The sequence below is a fragment of the Ascaphus truei genome, chromosome 5 (genome assembly GCF_040206685.1).
Source record: "Ascaphus truei isolate aAscTru1 chromosome 5, aAscTru1.hap1, whole genome shotgun sequence".
In the NCBI taxonomy this organism is placed as follows: Eukaryota; Metazoa; Chordata; class Amphibia; order Anura; family Ascaphidae; genus Ascaphus; species Ascaphus truei.
In genome coordinates this window covers 15289786-15306399 of record NC_134487.1, presented here as the reverse complement: position 1 = coordinate 15306399, position 16614 = coordinate 15289786, and the positions used below count along the sequence as shown (strand labels likewise).

The 16614-nt window shown below is 44.7% G+C and overlaps 1 protein-coding gene across 2 annotated transcripts in view; it reads right to left on the bottom strand.

Annotated features, from left to right (window-relative positions):
• The window catches only part of PODXL (podocalyxin like), a 94259-nt gene that overhangs the window by 10941 nt on the left and 66704 nt on the right, over positions 1–16614 (bottom strand). For both annotated transcript variants that reach the window (XM_075599370.1, XM_075599369.1), the window contains exons 5-6: positions 4932–5106; positions 453–514 (exon numbers count right to left, since the gene is read on the bottom strand). In XM_075599370.1, coding sequence (XP_075455485.1) covers positions 453–514; positions 4932–5106 — 237 coding nt within the window. The remainder of the gene's footprint in view (positions 1–452; positions 515–4931; positions 5107–16614) is intronic.

Genomic DNA, 16614 nt, shown 5'->3' with positions numbered 1-16614 from the left:
TGCGCAATTGGCGCTTGCCAGCCACTCGCGCATGCACGGGCAGCAACCGCCGATAGCGCATACACGCGGCCAGCGACGTGATGTCACATTGCTATGGGCGGCATTTTTTAAAAATCTAGCACTGCTTGTGATATTCCCTTTCCGCGCCCTGCAGGGATCATCTGTATTTTCTCACATGTAAGTGAGCATTATCTGCCATTATTCCTTTTTATTTTATAGTTATTAGTAGTTGGGCTTGTCTGTTTTTTGTCTTTAATAAGTGCATTTTTTCCCTCCATTAACTACTGTTTTATTAAAACAACCAACTGGTTCCATAGCTTGCACAAATGACAACTTTACAATTAGTAGTGTCACCGACTATTTTGTACATTACTATGTAAAAAGATCATGGAAAGGACGACTGGTAAACTATACATATTTATACATGCAGTGAAGGATTGTAACAAGCGTACCTCTTTTATCTTATCCTTGTTGTTCTCCAGCACTGTATAAAGGTCTTTTGGCACGGAACGAGCTAAGATAAGCAAAAATATCAATCAGTAACATTGTTTTCACATGTGGGTGTCAGAAAATCGGTGTTTTATTTCATCTCTCCCGGCCTCGGTAATTTATAGCCCTCGGTACATATTACTTTCTGCTTGAAGTCCGTTCAAGGTTACAATCCTTATCAAAGCTCAACAAAATAGATATCCCTTGGAGATATGCTAATAGACAGTGATAAGGACAGGGTGCTGATATCACGGGAGAAGGAAATAAGGTAGCAAAAGAAGAAAAACGCAGCGCACTGCCTGGGAGCCAGGGGGTTAAAAAAAAAAAGTATATAGATGTATTCCACAAATGAACATCACCCAAGGGGGTTGTGCAACCTCCTACGCGTTTCGGACGTAATGTCCTTTAACAAGGAGTATTCATACTTACGTCCGAAACGCGTAGGAGGTTGCACAACCCCCTTGGGTGATGTTCATTTGTTGATTAAATTTATATACTTTTTTTTTTAACCACCTAGCTCCTTGGCAGTGCGCTGCTTTTTTCTTCTTTTGCTACCGTTTTTCTACATCTGCGGCTGGACACGCCACAACAGACTCGTGGAGGCTCAGGGGTGGGTAAGATTTATTCTACAGGGTGCTAATATGGGAGAAGGAAATAAGGACAGGGTGCTAATATGGGAGAAGGAAATAAGGACAGAGTGCTAATATGGGAGAAGGAAATAAGGACAGGATACAGTACTAATATCACGGGAGAAGAAAATAAGGACAGGCTACTAATATCACGGGGGGAAGGAAATAAGGACAGTACTGATATCATGGGAAGGAAATAAGGACGGTACTGATATCACGGGGGAAGGAAATAAGGACGGTACTGATATCACAGGGGAAGGAAATAAGGATGGTACTGATATCACAGGGGAAGGAAATAAGGACGGTACTGATATCACGGGGGAAGGAAATAAGGACGGTACTGATATCACAGGGGAAGGAAATAAGGATGGTACTGATATCACAGGGGAAGGAAATAAGGACGGTACTGATATCACGGGGGAAGGAAATAAGGACGGTACTGATATCACAGGGGAAGGAAATAAGGACGGTACTGATATCACAGGGGAAGGAAATAAGGATGGTACTGATATCACAGGGGAAGGAAATAAGGACAGGGTACTGATATCACAGGGGAAGGAAATAAGGACGGTACTGATATCACGGGGGAAGGAAATAAGGACGGTACTGATATCACAGGGGAAGGAAATAAGGATGGTACTGATATCACAGGGGAAGGAAATAAGGACGGTACTGATATCACAGGGGAAGGAAATAAGGACGGTACTGATATCACGGGAGAAGGAAATAAGGACGGTACTGATATCACGGGGGAAGGAAATAAGGACAGGGTACTGATATCACGGGAGAAGGAAATAAGGACGGTACTGATATCACAGGGGAAGGAAATAAGGACGGTACTGATATCACGGGGGAAGGAAATAAGGACGGTACTGATATCATGGGAGAAGGAAATAAGGACAGGGTACTGATATCACAGGGGAAGGAAATAAGGACAGTACTGATATCACGGGGGAAGGAAATAAGGACAGGGTACTGATATCACAGGGCAAGGAAATAAGGACAGGATACTAATATCACGGGGAGAAGGATATAAGGACGGTACTGATATCACGGGGGAAGGAACTAAGGATGGTACTGATATCACGGGGGAAGGAACTAAGGACGGTACTGATATCACGGGGGAAGGAAATAAGGACGGTACTGATATCACGGGGGAAGGAAATAAGGACAGGGTACTGATATCACAGGGCAAGGATATAAGGACGGTACTGATATCACGGGGGGAAGGATATAAGGACGGTACTGATATCACGGGGGAAGGAACTAAGGACGGTACTGATATCACGGGGGAAGGAACTAAGGACGGTACTGATATCACAGGGGAAGGAAATAAGGACAGGGTACTGATATCACAGGGGAAGGAAATAAGGACGGTACTGATATCACAGGGGAAGGAAATAAGGACGGTACTGATATCACGGGGGAAGGAAATAAGGACAGGGTACTGATATCACAGGGCAAGGAAATAAAGACAGGATACTAATATCACGGGGGAAGGATATAAGGACGGTACTGATATCACGGGGGAAGGAACTAAGGACGGTACTGATATCATGGGGAAGGAACTAAGGACGGTACTGATATCACGGGGGAAGGAACTAAGGACGGTACTGATATCACAGGGGAAGGAAATAAGGACAGTACTGATATCACAGGGGAAGGAAATAAGGACGGTACTGATATCACGGGGGAAGGAAATAAGGACGGTACTGATATCACGGGGGAAGGAAATAAGAACGGTACTGATATCACGGGGGAAGGAAATAAGGACGGTACTGATATCACGGGGGAAGGAAATAAGGACAGGGTACTAATATCACGGGAGAAGGAAATAAGGACAGTACTGATATCACGGGGGAAGGAAATAAGGACAGTACTGATATCACAGGGGAAGGAAATAAGGACAGTACTAATATCACAGGGGAAGGAAATAAGGACAGTACTGATATCACAGGGGAAGGAAATAAGGACAGGGTACTGATATCACAGGGGAAGGAAATAAGGATGGTACTGATATCACAGGGGAAGGAAATAAGGACGGTACTGATATCACAGGGGAAGGAAATAAGGACGGTACTGATATCACAGGGGAAGGAAATAAGGACGGTACTGATATCACAGGGGAAGGAAATAAGGACGGTACTGATATCACGGGGGAAGGAAATAAGGACGGTACTGATATCACGGGGGAAGGAAATAAGGACGGTACTGATATCACAGGGGAAGGAAATAAGGACAGGGTACTAATATCACGGGAGAAGGAAATAAGGACAGTACTGATATCACGGGGGAAGGAAATAAGGACAGTACTGATATCACAGGGGAAGGAAATAAGGGCAGTACTAATATCACAGGGGAAGGAAATAAGGACAGTACTGATATCACAGGGGAAGGAAATAAGGACAGGGTACTGATATCATGGGGGAAGGAAATAAGGACAGTACTAATATCACGGGGGAAGGAAATAAGGACGGTACTAATATCACGGGGGGAAGTATAATAAGGACAGTACTGATATCACAGGGGAAGGAAATAAGGACGGTACTGATATCACAGGGGAAGGAAATAAGGACAGGGTACTGATATCACAGGGGAAGGAAATAAGGACGGTACTGATATCACAGGGGAAGGAAATAAGGACGGTACTGATATCACAGGGGAAGGAAATAAGGACGGTACTGATATCACAGGGGAAGGAAATAAGGACGGTACTGATATCACAGGGGAAGGAAATAAGGACGGTACTGATATCACGGGGGAAGGAAATAAGGACGGTACTGATATCACGGGGGAAGGAAATAAGGACGGTACTGATATCACAGGGGAAGGAAATAAGGACAGGGTACTAATATCACGGGAGAAGGAAATAAGGACAGTACTGATATCACGGGGGAAGGAAATAAGGACAGTACTGATATCACAGGGGAAGGAAATAAGGGCAGTACTAATATCACAGGGGAAGGAAATAAGGACAGTACTGATATCACAGGGGAAGGAAATAAGGACAGGGTACTGATATCACGGGGGAAGGAAATAAGGACAGTACTAATATCACGGGGGAAGGAAATAAGGACGGTACTAATATCACGGGGGGAAGTATAATAAGGACAGTACTGATATCACAGGGGAAGGAAATAAGGACGGTACTGATATCACAGGGGAAGGAAATAAGGACAGGGTACTAATATCACGGGGGAAGGAAATAAGGACAGTACTAATATCACGGGGGAAGGAAATAAGGACAGGGTACTGATATCACAGGGGAAGGAAATAAGGACAGGGTACTGATATCACGGGGGAAGCAAATAAGGACAGTACTAATATCACGGGGGAAGGAAATAAGGACGGTACTGATATCACGGGAGAAGGAGCTAAGGACAGGACAGGGTACTGGATACAGAGAGAAGGAACTAAGGACAGGACAGGGTACGCTTTATCATTAATGAAGTCTAAAGGCAGAAGAGAAAGTAACTAAACAAAGTCTCATTTTACATTCTTCTAAGAATTTCCCCCCAAAATAATTTCTTACAAAAATGTCACAACATTTGACCCATTAAACACACTGCTTTGCTCCTGATAGATTTACACCTTTAATACCTTGCCCGGATTTCCTTTGATATAAGCCAGCCCCCCCACCCCCCCCCCCCCCGCCCCGGTAATGGGATAGTTGGAAAAACGTACGTTCCAAATATTTATAACTACAGGTAATGCTCTGAAACTGCTTTGCCTTCTGGATCGGTCGAGAACTTGGCCGGAACTCTAACTCCCCCCTTTTATTCCGCATATGTTTGTTCCATTCCTGGTACTCACACTGCACTTTGACCTCCAGTATCGCCAGCTGACTGGTTGGCTGCTCTTCGTGTCCGAGGACGATGCTGCAGGTGTCTGTGCCCGGCTGGAATCCCGATTTCACGGCTCGGCACAGCAGGTCGGCCACACCTTTATCGTCCTGCTTCCCGGAAGGTCCCCACAGTACATCCGAGTTCTGAAATCCACAAACAATAAAAACCCACAGCAGTTATGTACTTGTTGGAAGAAGAGTGATAACTGCATTTATTGAGGGATAATATTTTAATCCAGATCATCAAGCTTCTTATGAATCAGCGCAGCTCTGTTTTCTACTCTATATCAGGGGTGGGCAATTCCAGTCCCCAAGGGTCACCAACTGGCCAGATTTTTAGGATATCCCTTCTTCAGCACAGGTGGCTCAATCAAAGACTGAGCCACTGATTGAGCCACCTGTGCTCAAGCTGGGACTGATTGAGCCACCTGTGCTGAAGCTGGGACTGATTGAGCCACCTGTGCTGAAGCAGGTATATCCTGAGGCCCTTGGTGGCCCTTGAGGACTGGAGTTGCCCACCCCTGCTCTAAATCTGACTTTTCCCTAATTATTTGTTACCCCTTATTAAAAAAAAATGAACCACGCCATCTCTTCCTCTTTCTTTGGCACTCTGCTACACACACACACACACACACTGTACGTTGTTCGAGTCTCTGGGGTTTGCCCACTAGAGTGAAATGGCCATTGTCAACAGTTAATGGCCATTCATTCCATGGCTGTTAGCGAGTTACAATGACTGCGGCTGGTTGGGGAATAAACCCCTTTGCATATAACCCTCACAATTTCACGTGGGCGTTAAATGAACTGCCAAGACGTATTAAGGTATTTGCTTTGGTTCTGCTGGTGCTTTTGGTCACTGGATGGACCCGTTTTCAAAGGCCGTAACATTACTACTGAGCTCCCCCTCCTTCATCAACTTCAGCAACTTGTTGGAAGGCAGGGCTACTGTAGCTTGGCTATTACCCAGATCATAAAACAAAGAAATATTGCAGGTGATAATTAATCAAAACGGTTTGAATTTCCCCACATTTTGTAATACTTCGATACGTTGAGTGTGTGTTTGTTTTGGAAACCCGATGCTGGAAATCCCCCTATAAAATGTAGCTCATGTGGAATAATTGCTTTCCCCCTTATCTGTGGTGGGAACGGGAAGAGCGATGTTTCACTGATGTTCCAGTGATGTTTCACTGCTTATCGTTGTCCAACTGGTGAAACTTTGTAACACAAACACGATGAACGTGGGAAAACAGAATTCTCTTTCCCACCTGTTATTTATTTTTCAGGATGTCGTGGTGATGTTTGGCTGTGAAGTGGATAGTGGAAAATAGACTCTAATATGTCTTAACCTTTTGGGTTTCCCCCAAGACGTAGTCACTATGTTTTGCCAAACGCCATATAGATTTACCAAATGGCTGGTTTGCCAACCTGGACCAGTCGGTGAAAGATAGCGAGTCAGGGGTGCTCTGACTGCCTTTTAGCAACTCCTCTTAGTTTGTTGAATATCACATGGATGACTCATTTGCCTGCTAATTTTTAGCCCAGACTATAATGCATAATTCTGTTACCCCTGTAAAGAGCAAGGAGGTCTTCAGCTCATTCTTCTATTAAAATGGTTGAAGCACACACTTCGCAGAATAGGCTATGGGTAAAATATGGGGTGAAGGGGGCTTTTAAACCTTGATCTAGCAACGCTTTGCTTGGCACTCAAAGGGTTAAACCAGGTGCCATTAAATAGTTGTGAGTCCATGTACTTGAGTGTGTTTGGGAGCCAGGTCAGCTGAGCTGTTTCACGTCTGCCCCTCATGTCTGGGTGATGAGAGGCAGATAAGGATTTCCAGTGAGTACAGAAAATGAGCTGACAGATTAAGCCCAAGAATTCTTCTGTCTGGGTTTCCCGGGTTTTGATTCCAATCTTGTGTGAAAGCACAAAACACCAGCACACAAAGCCGGAGCAATCTGAAAAGTACTCACCAAGGGCTATTTAAAGATGGAGATCCATAGTGCAGGGGTGGCCAACTAAAGTCCTCAAGGACCACCAACAGGTCAGGATTTAAGGATATCCCTGCTTCAACACAGGTGGCTCAATCAGTGAGCCACCTGTGCTGAAACAGGGACTGATTGAGCCACCCGTGCTGAAGCAGGGACTGATTGAGCCATCTGTGCTGAAACAGGGACTGATTGAGCCACCTGTGCTGAAGCAGAGACTGATTGAGTCACTGGTGCTAAAGCAAGGACCGATTGAGCCACCTGTGCTGAAACAGGGATATCCTTACAGCCTGACCATTTGGTGGCCCTTGGGGACTGGAGCTGGCCACCCCTGATATAGTGCTTCTTTTGCCCAAGAAAATTGCAAACATTTCCATGTACCCCTCAGAAATATTAAATGATTCAGTCACCTACAAGATGAAGTTTTACTTACACCTGCGTCTGCTGACATTCAGGAATGCTCATTACATCTACTGTATGTGTTTGATTAATGATGGCATCAGAGTGACAAACGCACAAATAACAACTTACTTGTCAGTTATAGGACTCTCCTCTCACTTTAAACTCTGTATTATCTTGTTTCCCTTTTTCTTGGAGCATAGCTCCCAATAAACTAGTTTTAATTATATCAACATATCATTATTTTGGGTTGAGTGCTCTCATTAAGGGGTCCTTTTCTACCCCAGATTGCAGCACCACCCTCTAACGCTGTTTCGGTTTCTGAGCTGCAGCGAGGGTATCCCCGCCCCCATTCCCCTAATACGCAGTCACCTGACTCCCTCCAGAAAGGAGGATTGTACAAACCGTTCACAGCATTTGTTCACCACGGAATAATACCTCAAATTTCTTCGCTGCCACAAAGTAACAAATTACTTTTTAATGCCTTGCTGACTCCTTTTTGATTTGCAGAGGGTTACATAGTTACATAGTTACACATAGTTACATAGTTACATAGTTACACATAGTTAAATAGTAGATGAGGTTGAAAAAAAGACGTACGTCCATCAAGTTCAACCGATGCTAAATTTAGACAAATACTTTATCCTATATTTGTAATTACAGTATATTGATCCAGAGGAAGGCAAACAAAAACCCCAGAGTCATATCATCCAATGATATCTCATAAAGGGAAAAATAAATTCCTTCCTGGCTCTAAATAATGGCAGTCAGATTATTATTATTATTATTACTCCCTGGATCAACATCCTTCCCATGTTTACTTATTTGGTATATCCCTGTGTACCTTTCCTTTCTAAAAAGATCTCCAACCTTTTCTTGAACATATCTATTGTATCCGCCATCCCAGTCTCCATGGGTAATAAATTCCACATTTTACATTAATGTCTTTGAGTAACATACCCTCATTTCTAGGTTTGTATCAATGGCAAATATATGATTTATTTGATATTATTATTATTATTCTTGTGCAAAAATATCCCATTGCTCAACAATTACGTCACCACAAATGTGTATGTTAAAGTAGAGGCAGAGTGAGGGTCTCTTGCAGTCACTGGAAGCAAGCTTTGAGATAACATTGATCCATTACACAGGACAAATGTTATCTGCACAGGACGGATCAGAGGGGAAGAATTGATGATCCTTGTAGGGAGGCTACAAGCTTACTTGGGAATGTGTTTTATCTCAGCCGCCCAGGGCTCATGGAATACAAGTGACAACTATCTCTCTACTGTATTTCTGGCACCAGAGGAAACGCATCTGTAGTGCTGAGGGGTAGGTTAAAAGTAGCTTCTTATCGAAAGCGAAATCCAATGGGCTTGTGTATTATCGCCAGTGGCCTTTCGCCCCTTAGGCAGCAGCTCTAAAACACAGGAACAGAAACTCTCTGGGGGGGTGATCTGCTGACCGGACTTTTCTCTTCCAACTCAAACTTTCCCACGAATGTTGGATCAAATAAATAACTCCGTAGTTTTAATGACTTATCCTTTAATACCGATTTAGCAAGCGTTTTGCAGATGTGAAATACAATTAAAAAATATGTTGGTGTGGTCCTGTAAAGCAGTGATTTGCGCTCATCGAATTGTTTGTGTTCTTTTTTAATTACGTTTAAGTGAAGTAGGGGTGCGCCTGAGCGGATCAGTGTTCCCTTGGCCTCCGTCCCAACCCCATGCAAATAAAACCTATATATAGCCCCATTATACCTCATTCTTACACATAACAAACAGCAGATGGCACTATAATAATAACATTATAAAGTCTAGCAAACACATCTTTTTTTAACCCAGTATACTGTACAATGTATACCACAGTGTTAACTTAAAAAGCATAAGGAAATTCTATTAGTGCGATTATCAACGCTCACCTGTCTCCTGTAATCTATCCTAAACGCTGCTGCTAGAATCACTTTATTCTCTCCTAACTCTGTCTCAGTGTCTCTCCTGCTGTAATTCCTCTCCTGGATTCCTATTACTTTCAATATTCTCCTCCGCTCGTTTAAAGCTTTACACTCTTCTGCTCCTCCTTACATATCAGCCCTAATTTCTCGCTATGCATCTGCCCGGCTCTTGCGTTCTGCTCAAGGATGTCTTCTTTCTAGCCCCTTTGTATCTAAAGCCCTCCCCCCTCTTAAACCTTTCTCACTGACTGCCCCACGCCTCTGGAACGCCCTTCCCTTCAATATCCGACTATTATCCTTTAAAAGAGCAATTGATGTGCCTTTTCAAAATTAATTTGTCATGGAACAAGAATCATATTTCTGTTTGACCCCCCCTTCTGCTTGTCAGCTCCTTAAGTTCAGCTGCATGCATTTGTTCCACACACACACCGTGCCTGTGTGATGTATCAATATGCTGCCCTTTTTGCCTCTGAGCATGTAACCAGTGAGTTGCTACAGCAACCTCGGAGATTCTTCTCAGAATGGGCTATTCTGCCCTCCCCCCCTGTCTTTGCTGACAGTTAGTTTGTCCCATCCCACTTCTAGTGTGACCCTTGCTCCTCACTTCCTTTTCCACCCTGGAGACAGTGAGTACAGCACCCATCTCTGTTACACTCCCATGGCAAGGCCACCTCTTTCTACCTGGTTCTAACTACAAATCACAACTACACACCATCCACAAGAGCCTGTATTTACTGCTGCTTTTCCAATAAAGTGAAGGAAATATTATAGGACTTGGAGTGATTTGGAAAGGGGGCTGAGTTAATGCTATCTGGGGCTATTCACACATCACACGTGACCCTGGCTTCAGAATATAATTATTTTTTTAACATTTGATTGAAGCAGGGGGTCTTCGGAGCTGAACCCCATTAATTTCAGCTCTGAGAACCCCCTGCTTCCTTAGATACGTACCTCCAAAGGGGGTGCAAGTATCTCTGCGAAGTTTAAAGCTCCCGCGTCACGTGGACCAATAGGAAGCCGCACCTGATGTCTTCATGGCTTCTTATTGGCCCGCATGGCGCGGGCGCCATTACGTGAACCCTGCTAGCCGTGCGGAGCGGCTACCCCTACGGAGGTAAGTATCTCTGGAAACGGGATGTCCCTGGAGCTGAAATGAATGGGGTTCAGCTCCACAGACCCCCTGCTTTAATCCCATGTTAAATAAAACGTAGTCGCAAAACAAATCGCCCACTTGGATTGGCGCTCCAAGGCCGATCTTAAAACACACCTCTTCAATTACAAATACGGGTAGCTCCGTTGGCTAGTACTATAGATCTCATACGCATTTACCAGAACACCCTCCTACTGTCACTGTAAGTTGTCCCTACTTACAACTTAGATTGTAAGCTCTTCGGGACAGGGACTCCTTTTCCTAATGTTACTTTTATGTTGAAGCGCTTATTCCTATCACAGTAGAGTCTCGGTTACCCGAAATGCCGTTTTATCCGACATCTGCACCCCACCCCCTCCTCACTTACCAGGCTTCCCGGCGATGGCAGCGGCGTCTGCAGAAGAGGAGGACTGAAGACCACGGGGGCGGGATGGCACAGGAGGAAGACAGCTGGCGGCGGGAGAAGAGGACCATGTCAGCGGAGGAAAGGAGTTGGACAGCGGGTGGTAGCGGAAGCAGGAGAAGACCATGAGACCATGTCAGTGGAGCAGGAGCAGAGTGGCACAGGACTACGGCCGGGGAGGATCACGCTGTAACAGCGGCAGACACCGGAAGTCAGCGCGCTCCTCCCTGGCCGTTCTCAGGGGCCGCTCTGCTCCACTCACATGGTCTTGTGGTCTTCTCCTGCTTCTGCTACCGCCGGCTGTCTAACTCCTTTCCTCCGCTGACATGGTCCTCTCTCGCCGCCAGCTGTCTTCCTCCTGTGCCGCTCCCATGGTCTTCATTCCTCCTCTTCTGCCACTGCCGTCGGTAAGGCTGGTAAGTGAGAAGAAGGAGGGGGGCGGGGGCGCAGATGTCAGATAATACTTTCCGTATTATCCGTCATTTTCAGTTATCTGACACGGTATCGGTCCCGTTTAGGGTAATTGGGACTCTACTGTACGCTATACTGTACAGCAGCTTCCGTTTCTAATATTACCCATAAAAAGATTCCATGTAACCCTCATAGCTCCAAACTCTTAGGTTCCTGAAATGGATAACTGAATTGTGAGCCATTACAGGCTCGGGTATTTACCCAAGGATTAGGAATCTGGGGCACCTAGTAGACACAGCCTGCTTTACAGAAATCCTATAACCCCAGTCCCTGAGTGGGGTTAAAGATGTTTGCAGAGTAAATCCCATGGCATTGCTGCAACAAAGCTAGGGTCTTTATCTGGATATTGGATTTCCCCCAAAAAGTGTTTTTAAACACTGACAAGACTCTAATACTACCCTAACTCCTGTTACTGGTATCAAATATCTGGGCATTTGTTTGACTGCCATTTAACATTCGGAATGCAGATTGATACCCTGACATCCAAAACCTATGCCAAAATAGGTGTATTTTATAGGAACAAATCCTCCCTAAGCCTGCTGGTCTGAAAGCGTATCGCGCAGCAGATGCTAATGCCAATTATTGACTATGGTGACATAGTATATGGCACTGCACCCCAAACTCACCTTAGCAAACTAGACACCCTCTACAATTCAATATGCCACTTTGTCCTCCAATGTAACTACAGCACACATCACTGCGAAATGAACTAGATTGGCTGTCACTTGAGTCCAGACTAAAAGTACATTTTCCTATCTTGCCTTCAAATACTTTCTGGACAGTGGACACGCTAACCACCATATATGAACAAGCGCCTCACCCCTACCACACGAAGCACTACCACACACACAGCACTTATCACCTGAGATCTGACTCCAAACGATTGTTCACGGTCCCAAGGTTCAACAAAGTATCCGGCCGCTCCTCCTTCTCTTACCGTGCACCTCACAACTGAAACAGTCTGCCGGAGACTCTCACAGCCGCCACCAGTAATTTCAAGACTTTAGCTGTTTCACATTTTAGTCTGGTCTGTAACTGTTATATACGCCTATAACATATATTGTCCCTAACTGTCCATGAAATGTGTGTCTGTAAAATCACTATGTGCTGCGTACCGCGCACTATACTGTAATTGTGAAGTGTACTGAGTCCCATTGGGAGAAAAGTGCTATATGTAATAAAGTTATTAAATGCCTGTAAATATAACATATAACCGCTGTTCATTTAATGTAACCTTGTATTGTCACCATAACTCTGTGCCCAGGACATACTCGAAAAAGTCCTTTCTTCAGGACGAAATGCGTCGGAGTGTATCTACTCTCTGTTGATGTCATATTTTTGATCCAATAAAGTTTTTTTATTTTTATTGCGCTTGGTTGATTTATGGAGAGCTGTGACCGCCGAGTTACCCCATCTTTTTCCTTGTACTAATCACGGGCAGGCGCACGCCATCACAACAAGCAGCTTGGAACAAATGCCGCCTTTTATCAGCAACACCCGGCAGTCTGCACATCTTACTGTGAGTACTTGCAGCTGATCCATTCATCGTGGAAGACGGGGTGTAGGTGAGGTTAGCACATACTGGGCATTGTGATTTACTCTTTGGCATTTCTCCTGACGTGCCTCCTTGTACTTCTACCAGCTCATATGCTTCATAGCCCCCACCCTGAGTTAGTCCGGTTGCGTGTGGTAGATTGATAGTCTATCAAGCCATTATATTCATGACGCTGTTGTTCTCATCTCTGTGCTCTATGGATTAAAAGTTTACTTGCCTAGCTTGCAGCATCAGGCTTTGGGGGTTCATTCCCCGTTTTTTTCACATACTTGAAAACCAGTGGGAACTCTCAATGTATTACTTCCTGGTAACACATTTTATGAATAAATATCTGTTTTGTGAGGGGCAGCACTGAATGAACAGTCTGTAAACGGCAAACAATATGATCTCCAGCAGGTGGCAGAAGAGAGCTCTGACTGCCAGAGATGGAGGACAGCAGCTCACATGTGCAAAAGGCAGAACAAGCATCGAATAAAGTCAGGTCCTGCAGCAGCTTCTCAGTCTGCAGTAAGAAGGAGTTTATTCATCCCCATAGTGATCAACAGAGAACTTCTCATTTCCTGCAAGTCTTGCAATGGTTTGCCTCACCCTCACCTTTTGCTCCAACTGTCTAATCCTACCCAGTTAATTAGATGCTGATCCTACATTGCCTGTTTTGGGTGCGAGTCTCTTTTTGTGATAAAGACGCTTCTGCATGTCGTGGTTATTACAGCGCCCCACCCCCCGCCCCATACCCCTTCATTAAGCCTCTTCATCTTCAGTAGCTAATGGAAAAACACACCGTTTCTATTTATAAAAGTCTCCCTCGAATTAGATCAGACAAAGGGATACCCCATACGGAATTTTTTAGATACCCTCATATCAGAGCATTCTATAATAAACATTCTCCCTTCCCCCCATTGACTACGTTTGAAAAGCTCTGTCTAAGAGAGACAAATACAAAGGGACTTACATCGCAGATGTATAAAGAAGTGGTCGGTTCAAACTCTACAGAAATGATAAATTACCTTATATGGTTAAGTGGGAAGCAGATCTGGGAGAAGAGGTGAGCGAAGAAGACTGGTCGGCTATTGTAACAGCAGCAGCTAAGAGCTCGATATGCACTACTTTAAAGGAGAACGCATATAAAGTGGTATCTCACTCCACAGAAATGAGCAAGGTTTGGACCAGGATGCTCCCCTCTGTGCCCAAGACAGTGTGGAGCATCGGCGAACCTGTTACACATGTTGTGGTCTTGTCCTCGGATAGTCCCATTATGGACACAAATTAGACATTGGCTTCAGAGGATTTTTGACCTCACTATTCCTCCGGATCCATGGCTGTTCCTTTTGAACAGACCGTGGCTGGGCCTTTCCAAAACAGGTAACAAACTGATTATGCATTTAGCAACAGCCACGAGGTGCGAGATCGCGGCACTGTGGAAACAAGCAGAGATTCCATATATCCCCCAGATTAGGAATAGAATGTGGTATATTTGCCAGATGGAAAAATGAACGAGTTTGGTTAATGACACTGGCGCCAAATGTATAAAAGTCTGGACGCCGTGGTTGGCCCAGACAGACATCCCAGGAGTAGAGAGAACCACAATCTGGCAATGATGGAGATAAATGCGTTCTCTTTCGAAGTACGGGTAAGAATATGAGTAAGCATGAGCTATAGGTCACCTTTTAATAAGACTAACCAGAAATATAAGAAATAATAAGAACGTTAGTCACCTACACAAGAATTGAAGAAAGTTCCCATAGGAGTAATAGTAAAATAACAGAAGCAGAGATCTCACACCTGTTATCCCTTTCCTTCTCCCCCCCCCCTTTTTTTTTGCTTGTTTACAAACAGATAACATGTTACAATTTTGTTAAGAATATTTTTTCTATTCCACGTTTGAAAGTTCTAAATATGCAATGTTTTATTTGATATGAAAAAATTCAATAAAAATTTGAAGTTGAAAAAAAAACTCTTCCTCGGCTGAGAAACTGAAGCAAGAAAAAGCAACAACTTTAGGGAAGAATGAAATCCCCCTGCAAGTAAATGTTTTTCTTTGCTAAATCGAACGCTCTTCTTTGCGGCATTTTTGCAACCAGGATAGGTTAATAAATAGTATTGTTTGTGCTATTATTCACATTTTAATCTGCACCTATAACATATATTATCTAACTGTTTATGCAATGTCTTTATCTACAGTGGCGTCCGAGCTGACTCTAATGCGGCCGCCACCGCAGTGCGCGTGCAATGCGCGGGGTGACGCGGCTTGTCCGCGCGTCACTGTGGCGCCGGTGGTGCGCCCGCTTCCCCGGCTTCCCCGACATCCCCTGAAGTTGAAGCGGGGTTACGGGGAAGATGCAGGGGCAGAAGAGGCAGAGCAGGAGCAGCCAGGGGGTCGGGAGGGGAGAGGAAGATGCGCGCGAGGGGAGGGGAGTGCAGGGAAGAGATGCGGCTGGCGCGCTGCCAAGTTCGGCGCCAGCTGAACTAAGCCCCGGGAAATTACGGGCAAATGTTAGAATGAAAGTGGCCGCAGCAGTATAATATATAGCCTCTGTTTACTTAATGTAACTATGTATTTGTAACCGTGTATCTGTCATCATAACTCCGTGCCCAGGACAGACGTGAAAATGAGAGGCAACTCTGAATGTATTACTTCCTGGTAAAAAAATATAAATAAAATAACTAAATAATGGTGGTTATGTGTTGTGGGTCACAGCATGGTACTGTAGTATGAGCAGATTTGTCACCTTCTATTGAAGGGTAACCCAGAGATATTTTATTTTTTTTACATTTGTCTTCTTTATATATTTATTTCTCTTACATTCGGCAGCGGCGGCTCCCGGCATCCTCCCCTGCAAATCCCGTCAACATGGCTGCGTGATGTCAAATGGCAACGCTTTGCCATGACAACAGGGTGCCCATGGCATCACGCGACGTCAAGTTGCCATGACAACGTGCCTTATGGCACCAAGTCGTCACGTGACGCCACATCGTCATGGTCAATGTGATGCTGCGTAACGCCGTAATGTCCCGGAGCGTTTCGTTGTCATGGCAATGGCCGTCACGTGACACCTAGATGTCACGTAGCGTCCCGTTGTCATGGCAACGCGGCACCATTTGACGTCACACAGCTATGTTGACAGGATTTGTAGGGGAAGATGCCACCGCTACCAAGAGATTTACCAGGTAAACTCGGAGCCCGGAGATAAGTGGCCGAAATCCGTAGTTTCCGGGTCAAACCCGGAGTGGTGGCATAAAATAACAATTCCTGGCAGTGTCATTACTTCCATTTGCTCTAAAAAGAAGGATCTGTGTGAGGTGGGAAATAAGGTTCTCATCGTCGTCATCATCATTATTATTATTATTATTATTATTATACAAGACTACATATTAGTTTGAGAGTGGGTTAGAAACCTATCCCCCGTGTTCCTTCTAGAACAGTAACACCCTTCCCATGAAGAAACGGACGTAGTGACATTTTCTGATTTCGTTGGGACAAGCCATTTCCATGGCAACCTTGGATTGGTCAGTGTGTGTGAATGAGGATAAGAGGGTTTCACGCGCACACACCGTTATGGTGATACACCTAGTGTGCACACTAGTAGTACTAAGATTAAATATATTACGTATGGGAGTAGTGCAGCTCCAGAAAAAGGACTCAATCCAAACTCCAAAACATGTACACTGAAGCAGGGGATCGAGCGTGCTCTTGATTCTTTGATTCAGTGTTTGTGAATGGCGGAAGCCATTTT